Source organism: Natator depressus, chromosome 11 (genome assembly GCF_965152275.1).
Source record: "Natator depressus isolate rNatDep1 chromosome 11, rNatDep2.hap1, whole genome shotgun sequence".
NCBI lineage: Eukaryota > Metazoa > Chordata > Testudines > Cheloniidae > Natator > Natator depressus.
The window spans coordinates 47,243,571-47,263,940 of record NC_134244.1 but is presented as its reverse complement, the minus strand read 5'-3'; the positions used below and the strand labels follow the sequence as shown (position 1 = coordinate 47,263,940).

Here is a 20,370-nt window from a genome sequence, read left to right as displayed (position 1 = left end):
GAATGAATATTATATTTAAATGTCTCAGCATTCAGGTGTCTTGTGTTTTAAAAATAAAACTAAACTTAAAGTAAGTTGCCGTGTGGGTAAAATGCGTATGTGCAGAAACATACTGAACCCAAGATTCCCAGTTCTGCAAGATGAAATAGGCATTTTCAGAGAATTCATTGGGTACTGTTCAAAACCATTTTGCTGCTGATGTTAGAATCTGTATGATAGTTTTGACAGTGTGTCAGCATGTCTTTTTCAACTTTAATAATGTCTAAAAGCGCTTGTCCACTTGGTAAATGCTAGGCTCAATTTTGAATATATTATGCCTCCAACTCTCTCATAGATTAATAAACTATCTGATATGCATAAAATAACTCATGACAAAGTAAATCCATAATAAGTTAGTGTCTAAGATTATTTTTATTGAAGGAATTTTCTAGTTGCATATTTGTTTGTCTCTTAGGTCTTATCCTACCACATTCCTTTCCTTGTAAGTTCAATTGAAGACTTTAAGGATCACATTCCAAGGGAGACTGACATGAAGGTAATGTTTTTGGTTGAGAGAGTCATTTTTATGGCTTACTAAAAATATTGGGCAAAATCATTAACACTTGATGTGAAAAATCCAGAAACAAAGAATATACTGTGAATTTAGGCTATTGTGTTTATGTAACCTCTTAGTGTTCCAAGTTTTTGATAAGGGTCACATATAAGACTTTATGGAAGTATATAACAAAGGGTTAAAAAGCGAAGTTTCATTAAGGATTTAAATTGGTTAAGCAGCAGAAAAAGGACCATTCCTGTTTTAGTAATGATTTGTTGATGCAACTTGTTGATGACACGAAGTTCTTTTGGCTAGTAAAAGGCGGAAACTTCTTTTGATTTAAACACATTAGGGGATAGAAGCCAAAGGGCAAATGAATAAATACATTAGTAAAATAGTCTGAATTTAGGGTTGACAGGAAGCTGTGAAGTTGTCAACAGTTTGAAGATTGCTGCCACAAACTGGGGGAATGTCAAAGCAAGGAGGATGTTTGATCTATTTAAAAGGATAAAAAAGTACAAAGCCTATTGTGCTATTTGTCGAATGATATTGCATCATTTGGAGAACTACATTTAGCTTGGTTTCCTCACTTTAAAAATGTAGCTGTAATTGAAAAGCCCCAGAGAAGGGCTAAAAAATGGCTTGAACTTATGGGATTATGTGTACGAGAGAAGTGCAAAAATGAGGATTAGTTAGCCCTGAAAAGGGAAGAGTTAGAAGGTTAATTGAAGTGTGAGCTTATGTAGGGTATAGTGAAAACTGATAAATCCCTGCTTTTTATGCTAACTTATTGGACAAGGGGATAAGTCCGGTACTATAGCTAGATGTAAAAAGGAGCTGGATAATATTGACCAAAGATACTTGTTTGTTTTTCTATAACAGGCATAATTAACTCTCATACTTCAAGGCATGAGCAGGGTCAGGGTACCTCAAATTTACCACATTGCACAATTGACTGCTCATTATAGGGGATATTCTCCCCTTAAGGACCTGATAGGGGCTATTGTGAGAGGCCGCATACCAAACTTGAAGTACATATGGACTGCTCTGGTATAAGAGATGCTTGTCCTTTGAGTGATTGCACATGTCCATTCCACTGTAGGTGTGTGTGTGCTCCAGCACACAATTGTGAGAGTTTTTCCCTTAGCTGTACCCATTGGAGTGGCACGAAGCCCCTGCTGTCTCACGCACTGCACACAGGCATAAAAGGCAAAGCCAGTCCACCCCCCCCTCAGTCCTTCCTGTTCCCTGTGATGGTTTTTGGAGGTGCCATTCATGCCTGTGCAAGTCCTGACTTCAGCTCGTTGTAGATATTGTACTTAGAATTTGTTAGAGTAAATTGTGTGGTTTAACTTATTTTAGTATTTATTTTAAAAGAAGAAAAATGATTGTTTGACACCAGCTCCCACCTGGGCACCAGTGTCAGTGTTATGTCAGAGAACCAGAGTTACGCCTCGTTCTCTGAGCTTCAAGTCCTAACACTCTTGTGGTACACCAATGCCAGTTAGTATCCTGCACCCCGGCTGTCTTATGTGCTTGGGGAAGGCTCACATTAGTGACAGGTGCAGTATCTGTAAGGGGTTTAAGCCCTGATCCAAAAAGGATAGGGCAGCTAAACTTAAGTACTTTCCATCGGAACCTTCTTCTTCAATCTGGGTATCGAGCACTTCTGCATCAGTCAACAGTGCTCCTCCAGCTTTGGCAGAATTGAGAGATGGATCAATTTCACCAATGCCAAGAAGAGGGTACCGCAAGTCATCTAAGCACCCTGTACTGGGCACCTCAAGATTGGAGGCGAAGAGATTCGAGCTCTACCAAGTACTCGGAGATACACTCAAAAAGAAGGCACTTCGCGGAGCAAACCTCAAAATGGGAGTTTGTTGACTCCAAAGCCTAGTTCAGGCCCAGTGAGACTGACTCCCAGTATGCCAGGTTCATCATTGTCGCCTCAGATTCCGGTGCCATAAAATCAGAATGCTTTCCTGGTACCATTTACAGCTGAGGAGTGTTTGGCTGAGAGAGAGTTGTTGAATCTCTTGGTAGTATCTTCCCTGGCACTTCAAGATTCTCTTGGCATCAGCACCAACGGTCACAGCTTCAGAGCCACACCATTGTGGGACCGTCAGATTAAACAGTTAGGATACAGATTAAAAATGGTACCATCTAGGGAAAGCTGCGGATGATTTCGCATGTATCCTCTTCTCCAGAATCTGACTCTACCTCACCGGTACTGATGGGGGGCAGACCTGCATGGTCTGAAGAATCAGATTCTTCTTCGGATTCTGAAGTGCGTTTGTGTGTCTCAGCCTGGACACGTCCAGTAACCTCTGTGTGTGCCTACCCACTCTGTTTTCAGCTTCAATTCCAGCAGGGTGCATACTTCAAGGAACCCTGGTCTGTGCACAGTTGGGGGCTAAAGCCATATCAGCAGCCTTTATGGAACTTGTGGGGATTCCCCCTCAATCAGGAGCATCCCCATCTCCTTCCCAACCTGCTTCCTCGGCTGGTTGACAAGAATATTGATGTTATAAGCAGTCCACCCTATGTACTGGCCCCAGCACCAGGCAGGGACAGGACCCTTCTCAGGAGCTACCCCAAGAAGAGTTGGAAAAGGATCAACCCCAAGAGCCATTGGTATCTTCTTCCTTATCCCCTGATGAGGCTGTTTTGGTGGAACCAATTTCCCCACCACTGGATGACCACAAAGTCCAGCAGGAGTTGTTGAGAATGATAACTTTGGCTTTGGCCATCCATCCAGAGGAGGTCCAGTAAAAGTCCCTCGGGCTTGTGGACATTTTAACACCAGTGGTTCCATTAAGGATAGCTCTGCCTGTTAACAACAAGGCTGTTCTAGATCCTACTAAGGTTCTTTGGGAGACCCCATTGTCCCTGCCACCTATTGCAAAAGGAGTGGAGAGAATGTACTGTGTACCCTCTTAAGGATTTAAACATTTTTACAGTCATCCCCCTTCCTGGCTTCTTGGTAGTATCTTCCCTGGCACTTGCAGCAAATGAAAGATGGGGCAGGGTCACCAGGCACTGTTCTCCCCTCCTCCACCCTCCCCCCCCGCCCGCCCGCCAACCCCAGGAGGCTTCTAAGAAACTAGACTTGTTCAGAAGGAAACTTTATTCCACAGGAGGTTATGGCTTCGTACTGCGAACCATCAAGCTCTGTTGGGGCGCTACAATTTTACCCTGTGGGATACATTTGTGATGTTTTAAGGGCACGCGCTCAGATTATATTAAACAATAATTTCAGGCTGTAGTGGAAGAGAGTTGTTTCTAGAACAGCTGTGCAGGCTGGACTCTGCGGCTCGCTACATAGCCTGACCATAACTATGTAACAGTCTTCATGGTTGCAATCCTCTGGTCTCTCCCCAGACTATTTCCGTAGGTTCAGTATCCTGTTCCCCCATGACTATCTTGAATCTAGTCTTAGCAAAGTTGATGACTCCCCCACCTTTGAGCCTCTAGTGACCTTCTCCCCATTGCTCTAGGAGGTGGCATTTTTGATGGCTGTTACGTTAGCCAGGAGATTGGGGGAACTGAGGGCATTAATATCAGATCCTCCATATACAGTTTACACACAAAGTTTACCTTCATCCTCACCCAAAGTTTCTTACTAAGGTGGCTTCCAGTCTTCATATTAACCAAGAGATCATCTTACTAGCCTTTTTCTCCAAAACTTGGTCATAAAGGTGAGGAGAGGCTCCATGCTCTAGAGGTTAGAAGAACTCCATCTTTTTATCTGAACCAGACTAAACATTTTAGGTCTTCGACACAGCTGTTCATCACGTTTGTGGACAGAATGAAAGGCTGCCAAGTATCCTGAGTCAAAGGAGCTCATCTTGGATATCCAGTTGAATTTGGTTATGTTACCAGTTGACTAATGTGATGCTTCCAGATACTGTTGGGTCATTCAACTAGGTCCAAAGCAGCTTCTCCAGCCTTTCTGGCCCACGCCCAGTATTAGACATTTGCAAAGTGGCAACCTGGTCGTCATGTCATATGTTTGCCTCTCACTACTCAATCTCCCGCCAGTCTAAAGACGATGCCAGATTTGGACGACTGATCTTCCGATCCGTATTCAGATAGACTCCAAGCCCACCTCCAGTTTGGATTGCTTGTGAATCACCTACAGCGGCATGAACGTGCAATCACTTAAAGAATAAGAAATGCTTACTAACCTTTCCGTAACTTTTGTTCTTAGAGATGTGGTGCACATATCCATTCCATGACCTGCCCTCTGTCCCCTCTCTGTCAGTCTTTCCGGTGGGAAGGAACTGAGGAGGATCAGGGGCAGCTCCGCTCTATGCCTGTGCACAGTGTGAGGCAGCAGAGGGCACTCCTGCCGCCCCAACAAATACTGCTAAGGATAAAACTCGGAAACTGTGCATTGGAGCTCACATACACCTTTGCAACGCATCCTGAAGAACAACAGTTACGGAAAGGTTAGTAACTGTTTCTTCCATTTGACCCTTCAAAAAAGGGTATGTACAACATATGCCTTTCTTGAATGTAGCAAGGGGAAATCATAGAAATGGAGGACTGGAAAGAACTCTAGAGGTCAAGTCCCAGCCTCCTCTGCTGAGGCAGGACCTCGTAAACCTAGACTGTCCCTGACAGGTGTTGGTCTGACCTGCTTTTAAAAACCTCCATTTATGGCAGAGGTGCCCAAATTGTGAGGTGTGCCCCCTAAAGGGGGTGCGGAAGACCATTTGCGGGGTTGGGAGGGGGCACTGCTGGGGCCTGGGCCAGCCCCCATGGAGGGCGGGGAGGGAGCACCACCCAGCTTCGTTCCTGGCCCTGCCCCGGATGCCAGCCCTGCCCCCAGTTGTGGCCCAAGCCTCGGCCTTACCCCTGAGCCTTACCCTTACCCTTGTCCATGTCCCCCCTTCAGCCCTGGAGCTGTGTCCCTGGTCCCACCCTGGCTGGGTGGGGGTGCGGACAGAGGTATGGGATGGGGGCGCGATCCTGAAAAGTTTGGGGACCACTGAGTTATGGGGATTCCATAGTCTGCCTTTGAAGCCTATTCCAGAGCTTAACTATCCTTTATAATTAGCAAGTTTTTCCTACTATCTAACATAAATCTCCCTTGCTGCAGATTAAGCCCATTTCTTCTTGTCCTACCTTCAGTGGACATGGAGAACAATTGATCGCCATTCTCTTTATAACAACCCTTAACATACTTGAAGACTCTTATCAGATTTCCCGTCAGTCGTCTTTTCTCAATATTAAACATGTCCAGTTGTAACCTTTCCTCATAGGTCAGTTTTTCTAAACCTGCTCTCCTCCAGGCTCTGTCAAGTTTGTCCACATCTTTCCTAAAGCGTGGCACCCAGAATTGGACGCAGTACTTCAGCTGAGGCCTCACCAGTGCCAAGTAGAACAGGACAGTTGCCTCCTGTGTCTTACATATGCACTAGAATATTAGCCTTTTTTTTTTAACTGTCTCATACTGTTGACTCATTCAATTTGTGATAACCCCCAGATCCTTTTCAGCAGTTATCACTAACCAGTTACTTCACATTGTGTGGTTGTGCACTTGATTTTTCCTTAAGTGAAGTATTTTGCACTTACTTTTATTGACTTTCATCTTGCTAATTTAAGACCAGTTATCCAGTTTGTCAAAATTGTTTTGAATTCTAATTCTGCCCTCCAAAAGCTTGCAACTCCTCTCAGCTTGGGGTCATCTGCCCATTTTAGAAACATACTCTCCATGCCATTACCCAAGTCATTAATGAAAATGTAATTGAATAATGCTGGACCCAGGGCCAACACCTGTGGAACTCCACTAGACATGCCATCCCGGTTTGAAAGCGGATCATTGATAACTACTCTGAGTTTGGTCTTTCCACCAGTTGTGCACCCACCTTATAGCGATTTCATCTAGACTGCATTTCGCTAGTTTACTTAGGGAGTATCGTGTGGAACTGTATCAAAAGCCTCACTAAAAATCAAATGTTATCGGCCCCCTTCCGTCCAATCTGGGAGGCCAGTAACCCTGTCAAAGAAGGAAATTAGGTTGGTTTGGCATGATTTGTTTTTGAGAAATCAAAGTTGGCTATTCCTTATTAACCCTATTATCCTCTAGGTGCTTATAAATGATGTACTCTGTTAACTGAATGTTCAGCCATAGACATTTCATCATTAGAAGAATAAACTGTGTGGTTTTCTCACACATGTCATTCCTATATGAATATGAGAAAGGGAAAGTCTGATTTATAGGAGTTCCCTGTAGTAGGAAACTTCACTGCAGAACCCTGTGTCTGTTAGCTGAAGAAGCACAAAGTATTGTTTATCTAACCAAACTAGGATCAATTAAGGGTAAAGATAAACACTTGTCAGTGAGAAGAAGCTTTACAGCTTAAGTGTGTTTAAGATTTAAGGAGCACTATAAAAGGTGGCCACTTTATAGGGTAACTTTGCCAAATCTGTGTACTTTATTAATACACCTGCTTGTAATGAAAGATATTTGTGTCACTTTATCGCCTTCCTGTACAAGTCCAGTAAACCATAAGTAAATCCTGTGATGTCAAACCTTACAGCACCAGATGTTTTTTTTTAAAAAAATGGCTTACAACAGAAATGTCAAAAGGTATGTATACCATAAACAACAAAAAAAAGGAAGGCAAGGAAAAAATAACATGGTTTTATGGCAAGGTTCAAAAGGTTATTCAAACCAGAGGTAGGTCTCAGAAAATGGAGATCCAGCCCTCCTCGTGAAGCCAATAAAAGGAGCATAAACTACTTATGGCAAGTAATATGTAAGGTTAAAAATGAGGAAGGCTAGAAGATAATTAGAAGAGCAAATATTGAATGACATAAAAAAATATGAAATGCATTAAACAGATATTAAAAGCAGGAAGCTCCTGAGAAAAATGTTTGGCCTACTCAACCACCAGCGTAGACGGGCAATTAAAAAGATAAGGGACATTGCAATGAAGCTAAATGATTTCTTTGTATCAACCTTCACAACAGAGCATGTTAGGAAGATGCTTTCTCGTTTTAGGAAATAAAGATGAGGTACTTCCAGACGTTGAAATATCAAAAGAGGTGGTGCTGGAACAGGTAGATAAATGAGAGGGGAACAAACTAATAAGAGCAGGATTGTTTACTTGCAGAAGTTCTGAAAGTACCTGAAAATGAAGTGGCTGAGCTTCTAAGAAAAATATGCAATCTCTCCTGGGAGACTGGATACTTTCACACTGGATCAGACCAGAAGCCCATCTGGTCCAGTGGCCTCTATGACTAGTACCAGATGCTTCAGAGCAGGATGCCAGGAACTCTGTAGTGGGCATTTATGGAGTAGCCAGCCCAAAGGGGGAGTTTCTTCCCACATTGGCTGTTGTTTGGCTTAAGCCAGAAGAATGAAAATGTGTCTTTCTGAGGAAAAAAATACTTTAAAAAAAAAATAAAAGTTTAACTGTGAATAGTCTCATTCAGCATATAAAAATCTAATCCTTTTTTAATCTTGTTAGGTTCTTAGCCTCCATGATTAAAAATTAGCTATTGTACAAGAGGTGTGAAGGGTAATAAATATATTTTTAAAGGGGTATTAAAGAATGAGAGAGAGAGAATGAACAGGAAAAAAGACAAATGTTTCAGAATATGATGTAAAAGAGTATGGAACCTGGGTGTTTACCTTTCAGTCTGTCCCACAGGGGGTCTTCAACAAAAACAAAATTGTGAATCACTCATTTAAATATAAAATATATAGGATGTACAGCATTCTAAGACTAAGATTTTTCAAAAGTAACTATTGAATTTTGGGTTCCTAACTTGAGACACCTTATGTGGACCTAATTTTTCAGAAAGTTCTGAATACCCATCCTCTGAAAATGAGGACCCTTATAAGATGTCTTAGGTTGGGCACCCAAAATCCCTTGTCACTTTGAAAATGTTCACCCAATTTAACATTATTATAGGACCATTAACTTTTTCCTCACTCTTGTGCATTTAATTGGTAACACTGCATCAACATATGGTCTTAATTGGCTGTGTGTTTGTTAAAATACTTTTAAAACATTGTTTGACACGTCTGATCTGATTGCTTACATCTTTGTTAGCTTTACTTTCTGCATCTTTCCTTTCAGTTAGAAGAGCTAACTGGATGCTAAGATGTTTGTGCTGGAGGCAGTTGAGGAAAGTTACAAAAACCTTGTTTGCCTTGACAGCAAGCAATGATAACCTCCTAGCACACCAAGTGCTGAACCAGCTGTTCATTGTAGGTTAGACATAATACAAATCCAAAGGTTCTTTATCATATTTCAGAGACTGAAATCCCTAGTGTTCTCAAACTCTGCAGTTTAAACATTTCAGTACAGCTGTGTTCAGAAATGAGATTTTTAGAGAACATTTGGTGTTTTTCACCTTGTAATAATTACTGTTCTGTGTCTCAGGTGGCAATGAATGTATATGAGCTGTCGTCTGCTGCTGGATTGCCATGTGAGATTGATCCTGCCTTGGTTGTAGCACTCTCTTCCCAAAAATCAGGTAACAAGTCATATAATCTTTAAAAAGTATATTTAGCAATGCACTCTGACTCTTTTTGATGTTAAAAAAAAAATAAAAAAATTCAGAAACACGTGCAGATATTTCCAGTAGTAAGCAAAGAGCTGTTGGTGGATTACTGGCTCTTCTGTATTGCCTCAGATGAGCCACGTATATTGCCAGGTGACTTTTCATTTGGAACTTAAGCATTTGCTATGCATGCTGCATAAAATGCACTGATATGTAGACTGGAGTTTTGTGAGCCAGCTGCATTGGGGAAACTGCTCTGGAAATGGATAATAGGTGAAAGGTGGGTGAATGTAATGCCTTTGGGAAAAACTGGATTCATTTAAGGAGAGGAAGATATTGGCTTGTGTGTTGAGGATAACAGAAGGCAAATAGTCTATTTTCTGATGCACAGTAACTATTAAATCCTTTCCTCTCTACTATGAATGTTTAAAAATGTCAGATTTTAAGAAGCAGTTAACAAACCAATATTATGAAATATATGAAGGTTGTGTTTTATGCAAAACATTAACATGAAGGCAGACAAAGGAAAGCGTTTTAAATTATGCCTGTGAAAGCATCCAAGACAAGTTGCCATAGAATCTGAAATTGTTACATTTGTTTTAAAGGGCCATTGCAAATCCTTCCAGTTTTCCCATTTTTTTTAACTCACAATAAGTATCCTTTTAGAGGCATAAAAATAAATGGAATTCTTAAAGCTGTTCGGCAGATATTCATTTTGTTCCCTATGTTTCTTATTAAACACTTCGATTATTCCCTTCAAAAGAAAAAGTAGATGACCGTGGTAACACAAATCTATGAATACATCTTACTTTCTTTGTTCTTGCTGTTGGCTGGATGTCTATAGAGCATGGACCATTAGAGATCATATCAAAAGTTACTTTTTTCCATTTTCTTAGTAGGGGTAGCTTTGAGGTGGGCAAAAATACATTTAAGTTCCTGAAGACATTTATCACTATTAATTGAATATTAAATCACATATTGGGTTCAAACTACCTGAATGGCTTTTTAAAACGTCATTAGTAAATATTATTTAAAGTTTGTGTGATTCTGATCTCTCTTCCCTTGGTAGTTTTAGTACAACCTACTCCAGTAACTATGAAGGAGTTAAATTGTGTGAACAGGATATAGCATTTTATTTTAGCTCATTCCTTTTGGTGTTGGGGTCTTGTATTTTAATTCCCATCTGTTTCTGCAGTTGGATGGAGTGACTTACTATCGTCAGGTTTCAGAGTAGCAGCCGTGTTAGTCTGTATTCGCAAAAAGAAAAGGAGGACTTGTGGCACCTTAGAAACTAACAATGCATCGAGTGCATCCGATGAAGTGAGCTGTAGCTTATGCTCAAATAAATTGGTTAGTTTCTGAGGTGCCACAGGTCCTCCTTTTTCTTTTTACTATCATCAGTTAGTCAATACTTGCTGGCCTTTAATAGTGTGCTAGATACTGCAGTTCACTACTTGACTTTTTTAACTTTATAGTCTCATTAAAGGTGGTGGCAATAATATTTCAGAAAATGTGACATGAATTACGACAGACCAAAAAGGCAACTTTCTGCTCCGTTGTCATGGGATAAATCTCAGAGTAGCTTTTAAATTGAAGAATTTTCTTCTTATTTTCAGAAAATATTAGTCCAGAAGAAGAATATAAAATTGCCTGCCTTCTCATGGTCTTTGTGGCAGTGTCCTTGCCAACTTTGGCCAGTAACGTGATGTCTCAATATAGCCCTGCCATTGAAGGTATTATTTATTTGGTGGTGGTAAATTTTTGGTCTGAATATGTTCTTGTTGAAATACCTTGATTATTAATCTTTTAAGCGTTTTTTTTCTCAAATGGTTGCTCTTTGGAATAGCAAAATGTATTTATTCTATTATCATATGCTTTATGGTGGATGGCTCTAACAGTCAGCTTGAACTGAATCTAAATCACAACAGAAACACTATTAGAAATTTTAAAAATCATTTACCTTAATCTTGTTTTGAAACATGATGTATTAAAAATGAATATAATCCACTTGAAATTTTGAAGACTAGATGCAGTTCTAAAATATGCACTTTAGGAGTTAATGTTTAACTCGCACACAAAGCAGATGACCTAAAACATATTTTCCATTTTGATTAGTCTAAGAATTTATATTGATTAGCATATGTGTTGTTTTAGTAACTGTTAATTTATTACTGCTACATTGGATTTGTGCCTGTTCATATGACTTAATGGTTTAATATCTCAGCTACTAAAAAAAAATTTTTTTTTAAATCTAGAAGGAATGAATTGTAAGTAGAATCATCTTCTAAGGAATTTTTGCTACTTTCCTTTCTTATTAAAAGATAAAGATCTTTGCCTCAAGGAAATTCTTTGTTTGTAATCCACAAAAAAACATGTTTAACTCTTTCAAACAAAACTAAGTTTAATAGAAAAGATTGTCAAAACTGCTCCAACACACACACACCACTTTTCAATAGGAATACGTGGCGTCTGTGTCCATTCACTTGACCCACTAAGTTTTCTTTCTTTGTCTTTACCAGAATCTGCTCTATATCCTGCACAGGACAAAGCTTAATTAACATAGGACATCTAGCTTGTCAATCATTTCCTTCCCCAGCTTTCCCAGAATTATTAGAAGCAGCAGGGGAAAGCCCAAAATTTCTAAAGCTTTGAATTTCAAATTAAAGAAAATATATTATGTAATAATTTAGATGCACAAGATCCCATGTTTCAGATCTTTGTGGGCATAGCTGGTCACTTGTGCAGTACAACGATTAAGTGTGCAGACTAAGATTGCAATTGCCATGTATTACTGTGTGTACACACATTTTTGTAGAAATTTATATTTCAAGCTTCTGTTTAATTCAACAATGTTAACTTCCTTGATAGGGACATATTTTCTTTCATCGTCAAGGTGTATAGGTATGTACACTGTAACTTTTAGATAGTAAGCGTAGAGTAATAGTCTGAGCTCTGCACATAAATCCATCTTTTCTGGGATTATCTGTAATGAACAGAAATTAAGTGTAGCCTAATGACAAACTTAAATGTGAACATTTTATTTAGATGAATAGGGGGAACAATTCATAGCCTGAAGCAATAGCTCTGAGGGTTATCTGCAGATTTGGAAAGACAAAAGTGCATTGCTTTCCATTTTGGGAGGCTTTTTTCAAAACCACTAAGGGCTAGAAACTTTCCCCAGATTAAATGTTCAGAGCACAGGCAGGAGAGAGGACCAGAAAATGTCCTAAAAGAGAAGAGTCAGATAAAGAACCAGAGAAGGGAACTGAGTCATGGTGACAGGCCTGTCTGTCTTAGCTGCAGTCTCTGTAAGTGGAATGGCTTGTATGTAGTTTTGATCACTTCTCTTCAAGATGAACAGGACTTGTGTACATTTTGATAAATAAATTGCACTAGAAAATACCCTCTGTCACCAATTTTTCTTCCAGTGGCAGTCTGACTCCTCCATTTCGTAGCTCTGACAGGAGTCCGGCAAAGCTGATGGCCCGAAGAGGAACCCTTTAAAGTGGGGAAAGCTAGAAGTGCATGAACTTTCCCAGACCCTTTAAGTGATCCTACCCAGCGCACAAAAAAAGTCTATATCAGGACTTGCCACTGGCTGTACAGGATCAGAAGGATAAATGCATCGAATTTGCTATTGGCTCAGGTGGATGCCTCAGTCTCGAGGCTGAACAAAAAAGAGGGTTATTTTTGTCAGGGGGACAAATCTCCTTTACCTGGTGGACAAGCAGTCCTTGAAGAGAGGGACTCTGCCTCCATGGCCTGCCTTGGATATACAGAGCTTCCTTTTCTTGGGTGATTACATCTGAGTTAGTCAAAGCTAAAAGCAGGACACAACGCTTTTTAGATGGCTTTTGTCCCTTCTTTTATCACTTTTTCCCCCTTCTGTGTTCTACAATCCAGAAGTGTAGCATCTGGCTTTGGATGTAAGCTATATAGTCAAACTCATTCGTGCTGTGCTCCTTTTAGTGTCATTAAACTCTGGCAAGATCCTGGATTATGGCCATCTAAAAAGTTGAACTAGCTTCAGTTCCCAAGCCAAGGAAAAGAGAGGGAAAATGTTATCTCAAAAATACAGACTTCAAGATATTCTAGCCATATCTGAGTGCCTGCCATTTGTTAATCCAAGACCAAGGGCTCCTTCTATGTCTCCTGGCAGAGAGCCAGACCCAAAGTAACTTTCATATTTGCTCCTGCTAACAGAAGACTGAGATCTTGACAGTTAGCCAAATCTCAAGCTAATTGCCAGAGATTAGTTTTTCCTTAAAACTTGGACCAGTCACCCGCTGACAGATGAGCAGAGATCATTCATGCCAGTTTCACAGTCAGATTCTCCTTCCCTGTCTACCACACTGCCTCTTCACTTATTTCACTCAAGTCAGAGAAGAGGCAATCTCTCTTGGGTATGATATGCAAACTGTTCACTCCAAAAGCTGTTACTAGTGTTCACCCATCAGAGAATTACTGACAGTTTTAGTCTGTTTTACACCCTATCCTGGACCGGTCTCCTCTCCAGATGTGTGTAAAATCCAGATTTAGAATGGAGGTCCTTCCCCTGCTTTATTCAAGAGATCTCTTTTGCCCCACAACCACCACATGGAAAATGAATAAATCCTGTGCTCATTGAACCTGAAAGACACCTGTGTGTATGTGTCCATATACCCAGCTAATTACAAAATCTTTCATTTTTACAGAAGTGAAAGTATTTTTCCAAAACATGGCTGTTCCCTTCATTCCAAGAGTCTCTGGGATCTTTCCCAATCATAGCCCTTAGGAAGGAGGGGATTTAAATTTTTGATTATGTATATGATCTCCAGTTCAATCCATATAATATTTTAAACACCTGAAATCATCTCACCTTGTGATTTTTAATGACCCTTGCAATGGCTGCATAAGATGGGCCTCTGTTGTGATAAACCTGTTATTTTTAGTATGTTACATGCGGCTTACCTGCAATATGGGAGTAAAATATAATAGTGTATTTCATTGTATTAATTCTAAACATGTTTCCTTTGTAAGCTTTTTACTGAATGTGGCCCGGAGGTCCCAAGCACTAACCACAATTGCTAGCACATTTCAAGTTAGTTCACTGCAAAACCTTGACCCTGTTGCAGTTACGAATTATGTTCCTGTCAGCTAAAACATTCAAAGAATCATTTGGTTTTGAGAAGTGTTGCTAAAGTAATAACATGTCTGTGTTTTTGTTTAGGGCACTGCAACAACATACATTGCCTGGCAAAAGCTATCAACCAGATTGCTGCAGCCTTATTTACCATCCACAAGGGAAGCATTGAAGACCGTCTTAAAGAATTTTTGGCTGTATGTACAATTTGATAACCAGGGTTGACTGCTACAAAAATCAGCCTAAAAAACCAAAGCAAAACCCTAAACCTCTGTTGCAACTCAGACGTAGCTTTTAGATGTACAGTGGTCACCATTAAAAATCCTCAACATTTTGCCTTTGCAAACCGATATGACTGTGGTGTTCCCCATGCATAGTATAGAGTGCTACAGTAATCTTCATTGCCATAACATTTATAAAGATTTTAATAGAAATGACTTCAATTGATCTGCAATATCCGTTTTTGCTTCTTAAGTAACAGTATATATGTACTTTGTCTAGTATTGGTAGTTATTTTCCCTTTGGTCTTAAGCTAAAGAGAAGAAGGCTAAATTATCCGCAGTAGTGTTTTCACAGTTTCCATTTTCATTTGGAGAAAATCAGATATGGGGACACAATCAGCTGGTTAATCATTAGAGCTGGGTGACATTTTTTGGGTGAATGGTTTACTCACCAAAAAATACCATTTCGGTGGATCTGAAACCATTTGCTAATTCAACTCAATACTTCTGGCTGGAAAAAGTTTTTTCAGAGTCAGCAGCGTGAGTGTGTGCGTGCGCCCTGCCCCCCCTTTATTAACTTGAGTCAAGTGCATAGGGCACTGGGATGGAGGAGACCCAGGTTTGAATCTCCACTGTGGAGCAGCGGCTTTAAATCAGATTTCCCGCCTCCCAGGTGAGCATCCTAACCACCAGGCTATAGGCTAATGATCTTTTTGCCTGATTCAGAGGAGGGATTTGAATCTACATCTCTTACCTCCCAGGTGAGTGCCTTAATAACTAGGCTATAGACTCATCATCATCACTCTCTTTGGCCAGTGACTATTTAAAAATTTGTACAAAGTGGAGCAGTTTCAACAGGAGAGATTGAGAGCAACCTGCTCTAGAATAGCCTATAGCTTGAGGGAAAGACCGATTTCAAGTCCCTGCTCTAGAGTGGGGATTCAAACCTGGGAGTTCCACATCCTGGGCAAAGCCTGTAACCTCTGGGCCAAAGGTTATAAAGGTACTCAGACGTATATGGGTGTATGTTTGCTGACCCTGAAATGGACTTTTCCAATTTGCTGACATTTTTAGAACTAAACCTAGTTATCTTCCTGACTTTTTCAGTTTGCTGGCCAAACCAAAAAATCAGTTATTTGCCCAGCTTTGTTAGTCGGTAAGAATTTCTTGAAGATCTATCCTTTTTCTTAAACTTTGTGTCAAGAGTGGTTAGTTGTACTTTATTCTTAAGAAGTTAATCTCTGATTTAGTGGTCTGCAGATACTTTCAAAATTCAGATTGAAAATGTAATTTTAAGGAACTAACTATTTTACTCTCATTTATATTTAAACTTGTTACAAATTGTCTTAATTTTGATACACAGAATGCAAATGAATAGTACAAAGACTTAGATGTGTATAGATTAAATGTGTGATATTACAAGAGGTGGTTAAACATCGGTCAGTTGATATGCTGTTACATGAAAGTTAAACTTGAGCCTGAAACGCATGTAGCATTTTTGTAGTGTGTGTATATATACTGTAATTACGTACGTGTGTGTGTGTGTGTGTGTGTGTATGTCTATTAAAAATAGAGTAGCGATCTTCTAGATTGTAATGCAAGATAGGAAACAGTTAAGTATAGTGTATGTGAAATCAATGTTTATATCCTTATGTAGCTCCAAGAGATTTTCCACAAGATATATTGTACTTTTAGTTTATTATATGTTAGTCTGTCATAACAAGTAACCTTAGCTGACTTGGTGTATCTCTTGGATTGTACTTTTGACACTGAAGTTCTGTTTGTGCAGTAACCATTAGGTGGAGTATAGGGCTCTAGGCAGCCAAGAAAACTTGTGTAAGAGAATTAGTGGTGCCTTCAGTGTGAATTGGAGATCCAGGTCATATCTGTGATATGTAATGTTTTGGCTTAGTATATCTAGATTAATCTGGAATGACCTGACTCGCCATCATGCTCAAAAATCTGTCTCCAACGCTTATCTGCTTTAGGATCAGATCTTTGTAACTTGTCAAATACATAAATCTGTGGTTTATGGTTTTGGGTTTTAGCATACTTCATTGGGTTTTAGCATACTTCATTGGGTTTTAGCATACTTCATTGTGTTTTTAAAATAGAAATTCAACTTAAAAATTGGCTCTCAGTACTTCAGGGGTACATACGGTTAAAATAACAGACGGCCAAGTAGATAGTCTGGTCTAAATTTTCAAAAATAGCCAGTGATTTTGAGTGCCTTTATTTTTGGGTGGCCATCTTTAAGAAATGTGGACAGAAATGACAACCTTACTTGGGCATATTAAACATATTTTTGTGTGAATGTGGGGAGGCGGGAATCTGTCTTTATCTTTAACAGTTAGAGAGGTATAGTAGGCAATACTTTTTGCAAAATTCTCACTTCTGGTAATGCATTGTTACTTTATGGAAGGAAAAAAAGCATCTTAACCCATTGACCTCATGAGCTGATATTGTCTGCCGCAGCTGCTTTTAGCAAAACATGAAAAGAAAAATGGTCATGTCAAATTGTATGTGCTTGACAAGCAAAGGAAAACAGTGCAGTTTCATGTGATATAAAAACATTTTTGCTGCAAGAATTTCATTTTTGATCATGTGATCTAGATGGCACATGTGTTTTCTTTGACTGCTCAGACTGTAATTAAAGTAGTGTAGTCACTGACCTTACTTTATTCAACTTGGTGTCTTCCAATTTCTTATCTTTAAAGAATTTTTTTTTCACAGTTAGCTTGAGAAGGCCTGGAGCTCAAGAAAATATACTGTGGGAAATAATTATCCTCTGATAAAGGAATGTACTAGATAACCTAATTGCTCCTGCCCATTGAAATTAAATATGGGAATGTTCTAAAAGATTTTTTGAAATGTGAATACTATCACCTTAGATTAAAAATAGACTTATTTTTTTTTCTTTTGGCAAATTATTAAACTCTTTTTTTGTAAGGGACAGTGATTCAGTCTTCAGGAATATTTTAAAGTGAAAATTTCCAAATCAGAAATTTAGATTTGTGAGCAGATATTAGGCATGGGGCTGCTGTTTCATTGGCATGTACTAATCTTGAAAATTCTGCTTCTGGAAGTTGAACACATTTATTTCTTATTTGTGTATTCTACAGTTCATGACAATAAAGTTCACAGTTCATTTCTGATCAAAATATTTTGTTGAAGTCTGTGACCCTGATCCTGCAAAGACTTAAGCGGGGGCTTTGATTTTTGCTGTATCTGGGCCTTTATCGCAGAAACAAGTAGTTTGGTTTGCCTACACTTTAACCCGCCATTGTCATAAAATAATGTATGCATTTCCTTAATTATATGTAGTATTAGAATTTGAGCATTTGATACTTTTTTTCTATCTCCACCACATCAGGACCAGGATATGGAATGATAAATTTAAAAAAAAATATTTGTATTGATCATGCAAGAAGAGTAAGTAAACGTGCATACATATTGGAAGGAAAAAATTGGTCGGTGACAAAACTGCTGACTTCATGAAGGCCAGGATTTCACCTGGAAATTCTGTGCAATAATCTTGTTTTTTCTCCCCTCAAATACGCATGTCAAGCACTGCTAATCAGATTTGATTTCTACAAAAAAGGCACATGCCTAGCAGAGCAAAACACAATATGCAGAAAGCATGCTTGTAATGTAGTCATGGTACTTCCTTTCCATTATGTATTCTGTTGTACTAATAACTACACTGGTTAGGGAGATTAGTTAAAAGAAACTTAACAAAAGTAGCAAAAATTGATCAACTTAAAGTAGAGCACAAAAATGATATGATCTATTTTAAAATGTTTATCGTTTTTCAATAATTTTTTGTAGCTTGCATCATCTAGTCTACTGAAAATTGGTCAGGAGACGGACAAAACTACTACAAGGAACAGAGAATCTGTTTATTTACTGCTAGACATGGTAAGTTCTCATGCTCGTTGTTGTTCCTAACAACAAAGGCCTTTTTGACAGACACCCTTGCTGTTGTAACTCATCAACCAATAGAAATACTTTTTGACATCATGACAATAGAATGACATGAAGAACTGAAGTCCTTTTGATTTTTTTTCTCCCGTCCCTCTGCACAATTCTTTTACTATTGAGTATTATCTTTCTCTGTGTTGTCTACAAATGCCAGAAAAAGTTATAGCAGTATTCAAGTAACTTTCACAATTGATTAGGGGATACAGCTCTATATTGATGTCACATTAAATTAGTGCAAATTAAATGGTGAGGATAACCCAGGAGACAGTCTGCGCTGAGCATTTATTTTAGTGTCACAAGCCTGTTTGAAATATTTGCAACTAGCTTTAAAAAGCTTTGTATGTTTGCTTAAACGTTGTACTTGAAAGGACTTTGTGGGATGAACACGCTGCAGTATTTCCCTTTTCAGCCAAAGAAATATAAATGCTGTTGTGGTGCAGGCTGGTATTAATCGAATGATGTAGATGATTCTCATCATTGAACATTAGAGAATCTTGATACATTTTTGGTGTTTTTCAGATTGTGCAGGAGTCTCCGTTCCTGACCATGGATCTTTTGGAGTCTTGTTTCCCTTATGTCTTGCTGAGAAACGCATACCATGCTGTCTACAAACAAAGTGTCACAGCCTCTACATAAATATCGACTGACTGAAGACTTAGCACGCATCTATGTTGCCTCAGTTTTACCTGTAAACTGTGGAGCTATTTTACTTTATGGCCTGACCAACAGTTTTGTGGATTATAAACTTTCTTCCATAAGGTTGTATTTCTGATCCGTGGTTTCTTAATATGGTTGTACTACAATATGAGCTTGGTTGATTTTAGGTTGCACATTCATGGAAAATACTCCTTTTTTTATTTTTAGAGTATCGGTTATCTTTAAAAGAAAAACACTACTTCTGCTATATGTTTTTGATATTTGATCATGCAAAACCATAATTGCTTGTTTATTTCCAAGAAGAAAAATGTATTTAGTGATTATTTTAGATAGTGTTCTAGTTTTCCTCTGTGTGTAAATTATTTCATATAGGGAAAGTTATAATCTGTACCTATTGTTCTTATTGAAAACAAGAATTGGGTGTGCATTTCTGTGAAGTAATTACAACATTTCTACTTTCCTTTATTTTGAAACATTCACTAATCTAAGTACTAGGACACTAAATAACATTGTTCTAGGACTGCTTATCCTTAGACAGCAGTCCTCTCCCGATCTTCTTAAACAGCAGCAAAGTGATGTTGTTTGTATAAAGCAAAGTGGGAAAAATTTTTAGACTAACTTCCATGGTGCCCTATTGGCATTAACACTACCATTGTACCCTGCTGTATAATAAACGTTCTTACACATTTATCAGGTGTTGATAAAAAAATGTTAGCCCTTAACCACTTTTTATATGTTTTAAATTTTTGAAATTCCAGTGTACCTTCCATAACATACAATAAACACTAGACTGTATTACATGTTGGTGAATTATTTTTATTGTAAAATTACAATTAAAATCTTAATTTATCCTAGCACAACAAGTTTTAACATGGATCTTGTGCATTGCTTTGCCATTCTCAATTGATTTAAATATCATCCCTTCACTTGGAAGGATTAAGACTTTTTAATATTCAGCTTTGTGTAGAGCTCTACGATAGAGTAGATAACCTATAAAAACTTCAGAGGAAGGAATTTTTAAAAACACCTGAAACCTCAGTTGAATGCCACTGACCTTCAACTTTTCGTTTTACAAGGTACAACAAGAAAAGTGTATCTCTGGTGCATACCAACACCAGTTGCACCTATAGAGGGAAAGAATACCCTTCTAAAGAGTAAAAATTAAAATAATTGTAGAATCTGAGAGAATGCTGCTAAAACCATGACATCAAACATTACTGAACAAGACAGATATATAATAGATCTGTTTTTGTCAGTCATGCAAATTGGCACGCAGGATAGAGTTGGCTCATTTAGTCTGAAAGCTGACCAGATGGTTTGCTCTTTGATCA

General features: G+C 38.8%; 1 protein-coding gene across 4 annotated transcripts in view; it reads left to right on the top strand.

Moving 5' to 3' along the window:
* NCKAP1 (NCK associated protein 1) overlaps window positions 1–19,837 on the top strand; it is a 112,761-nt gene extending 92,924 nt beyond the window's left edge. For all 4 annotated transcript variants that reach the window (XM_074967730.1, XM_074967729.1, XM_074967728.1 and 1 more), the window contains 6 exons: window positions 455–535; window positions 8,938–9,031; window positions 10,675–10,791; window positions 14,268–14,377; window positions 18,230–18,319; window positions 18,902–19,837. In XM_074967730.1, coding sequence (XP_074823831.1) covers window positions 455–535; window positions 8,938–9,031; window positions 10,675–10,791; window positions 14,268–14,377; window positions 18,230–18,319; window positions 18,902–19,018 — 609 coding nt within the window. In that variant the 3' untranslated portion in view covers window positions 19,019–19,837. The remainder of the gene's footprint in view (window positions 1–454; window positions 536–8,937; window positions 9,032–10,674; window positions 10,792–14,267; window positions 14,378–18,229; window positions 18,320–18,901) is intronic.
* The last annotated feature ends 533 nt before the right edge of the window (window positions 19,838–20,370 follow it).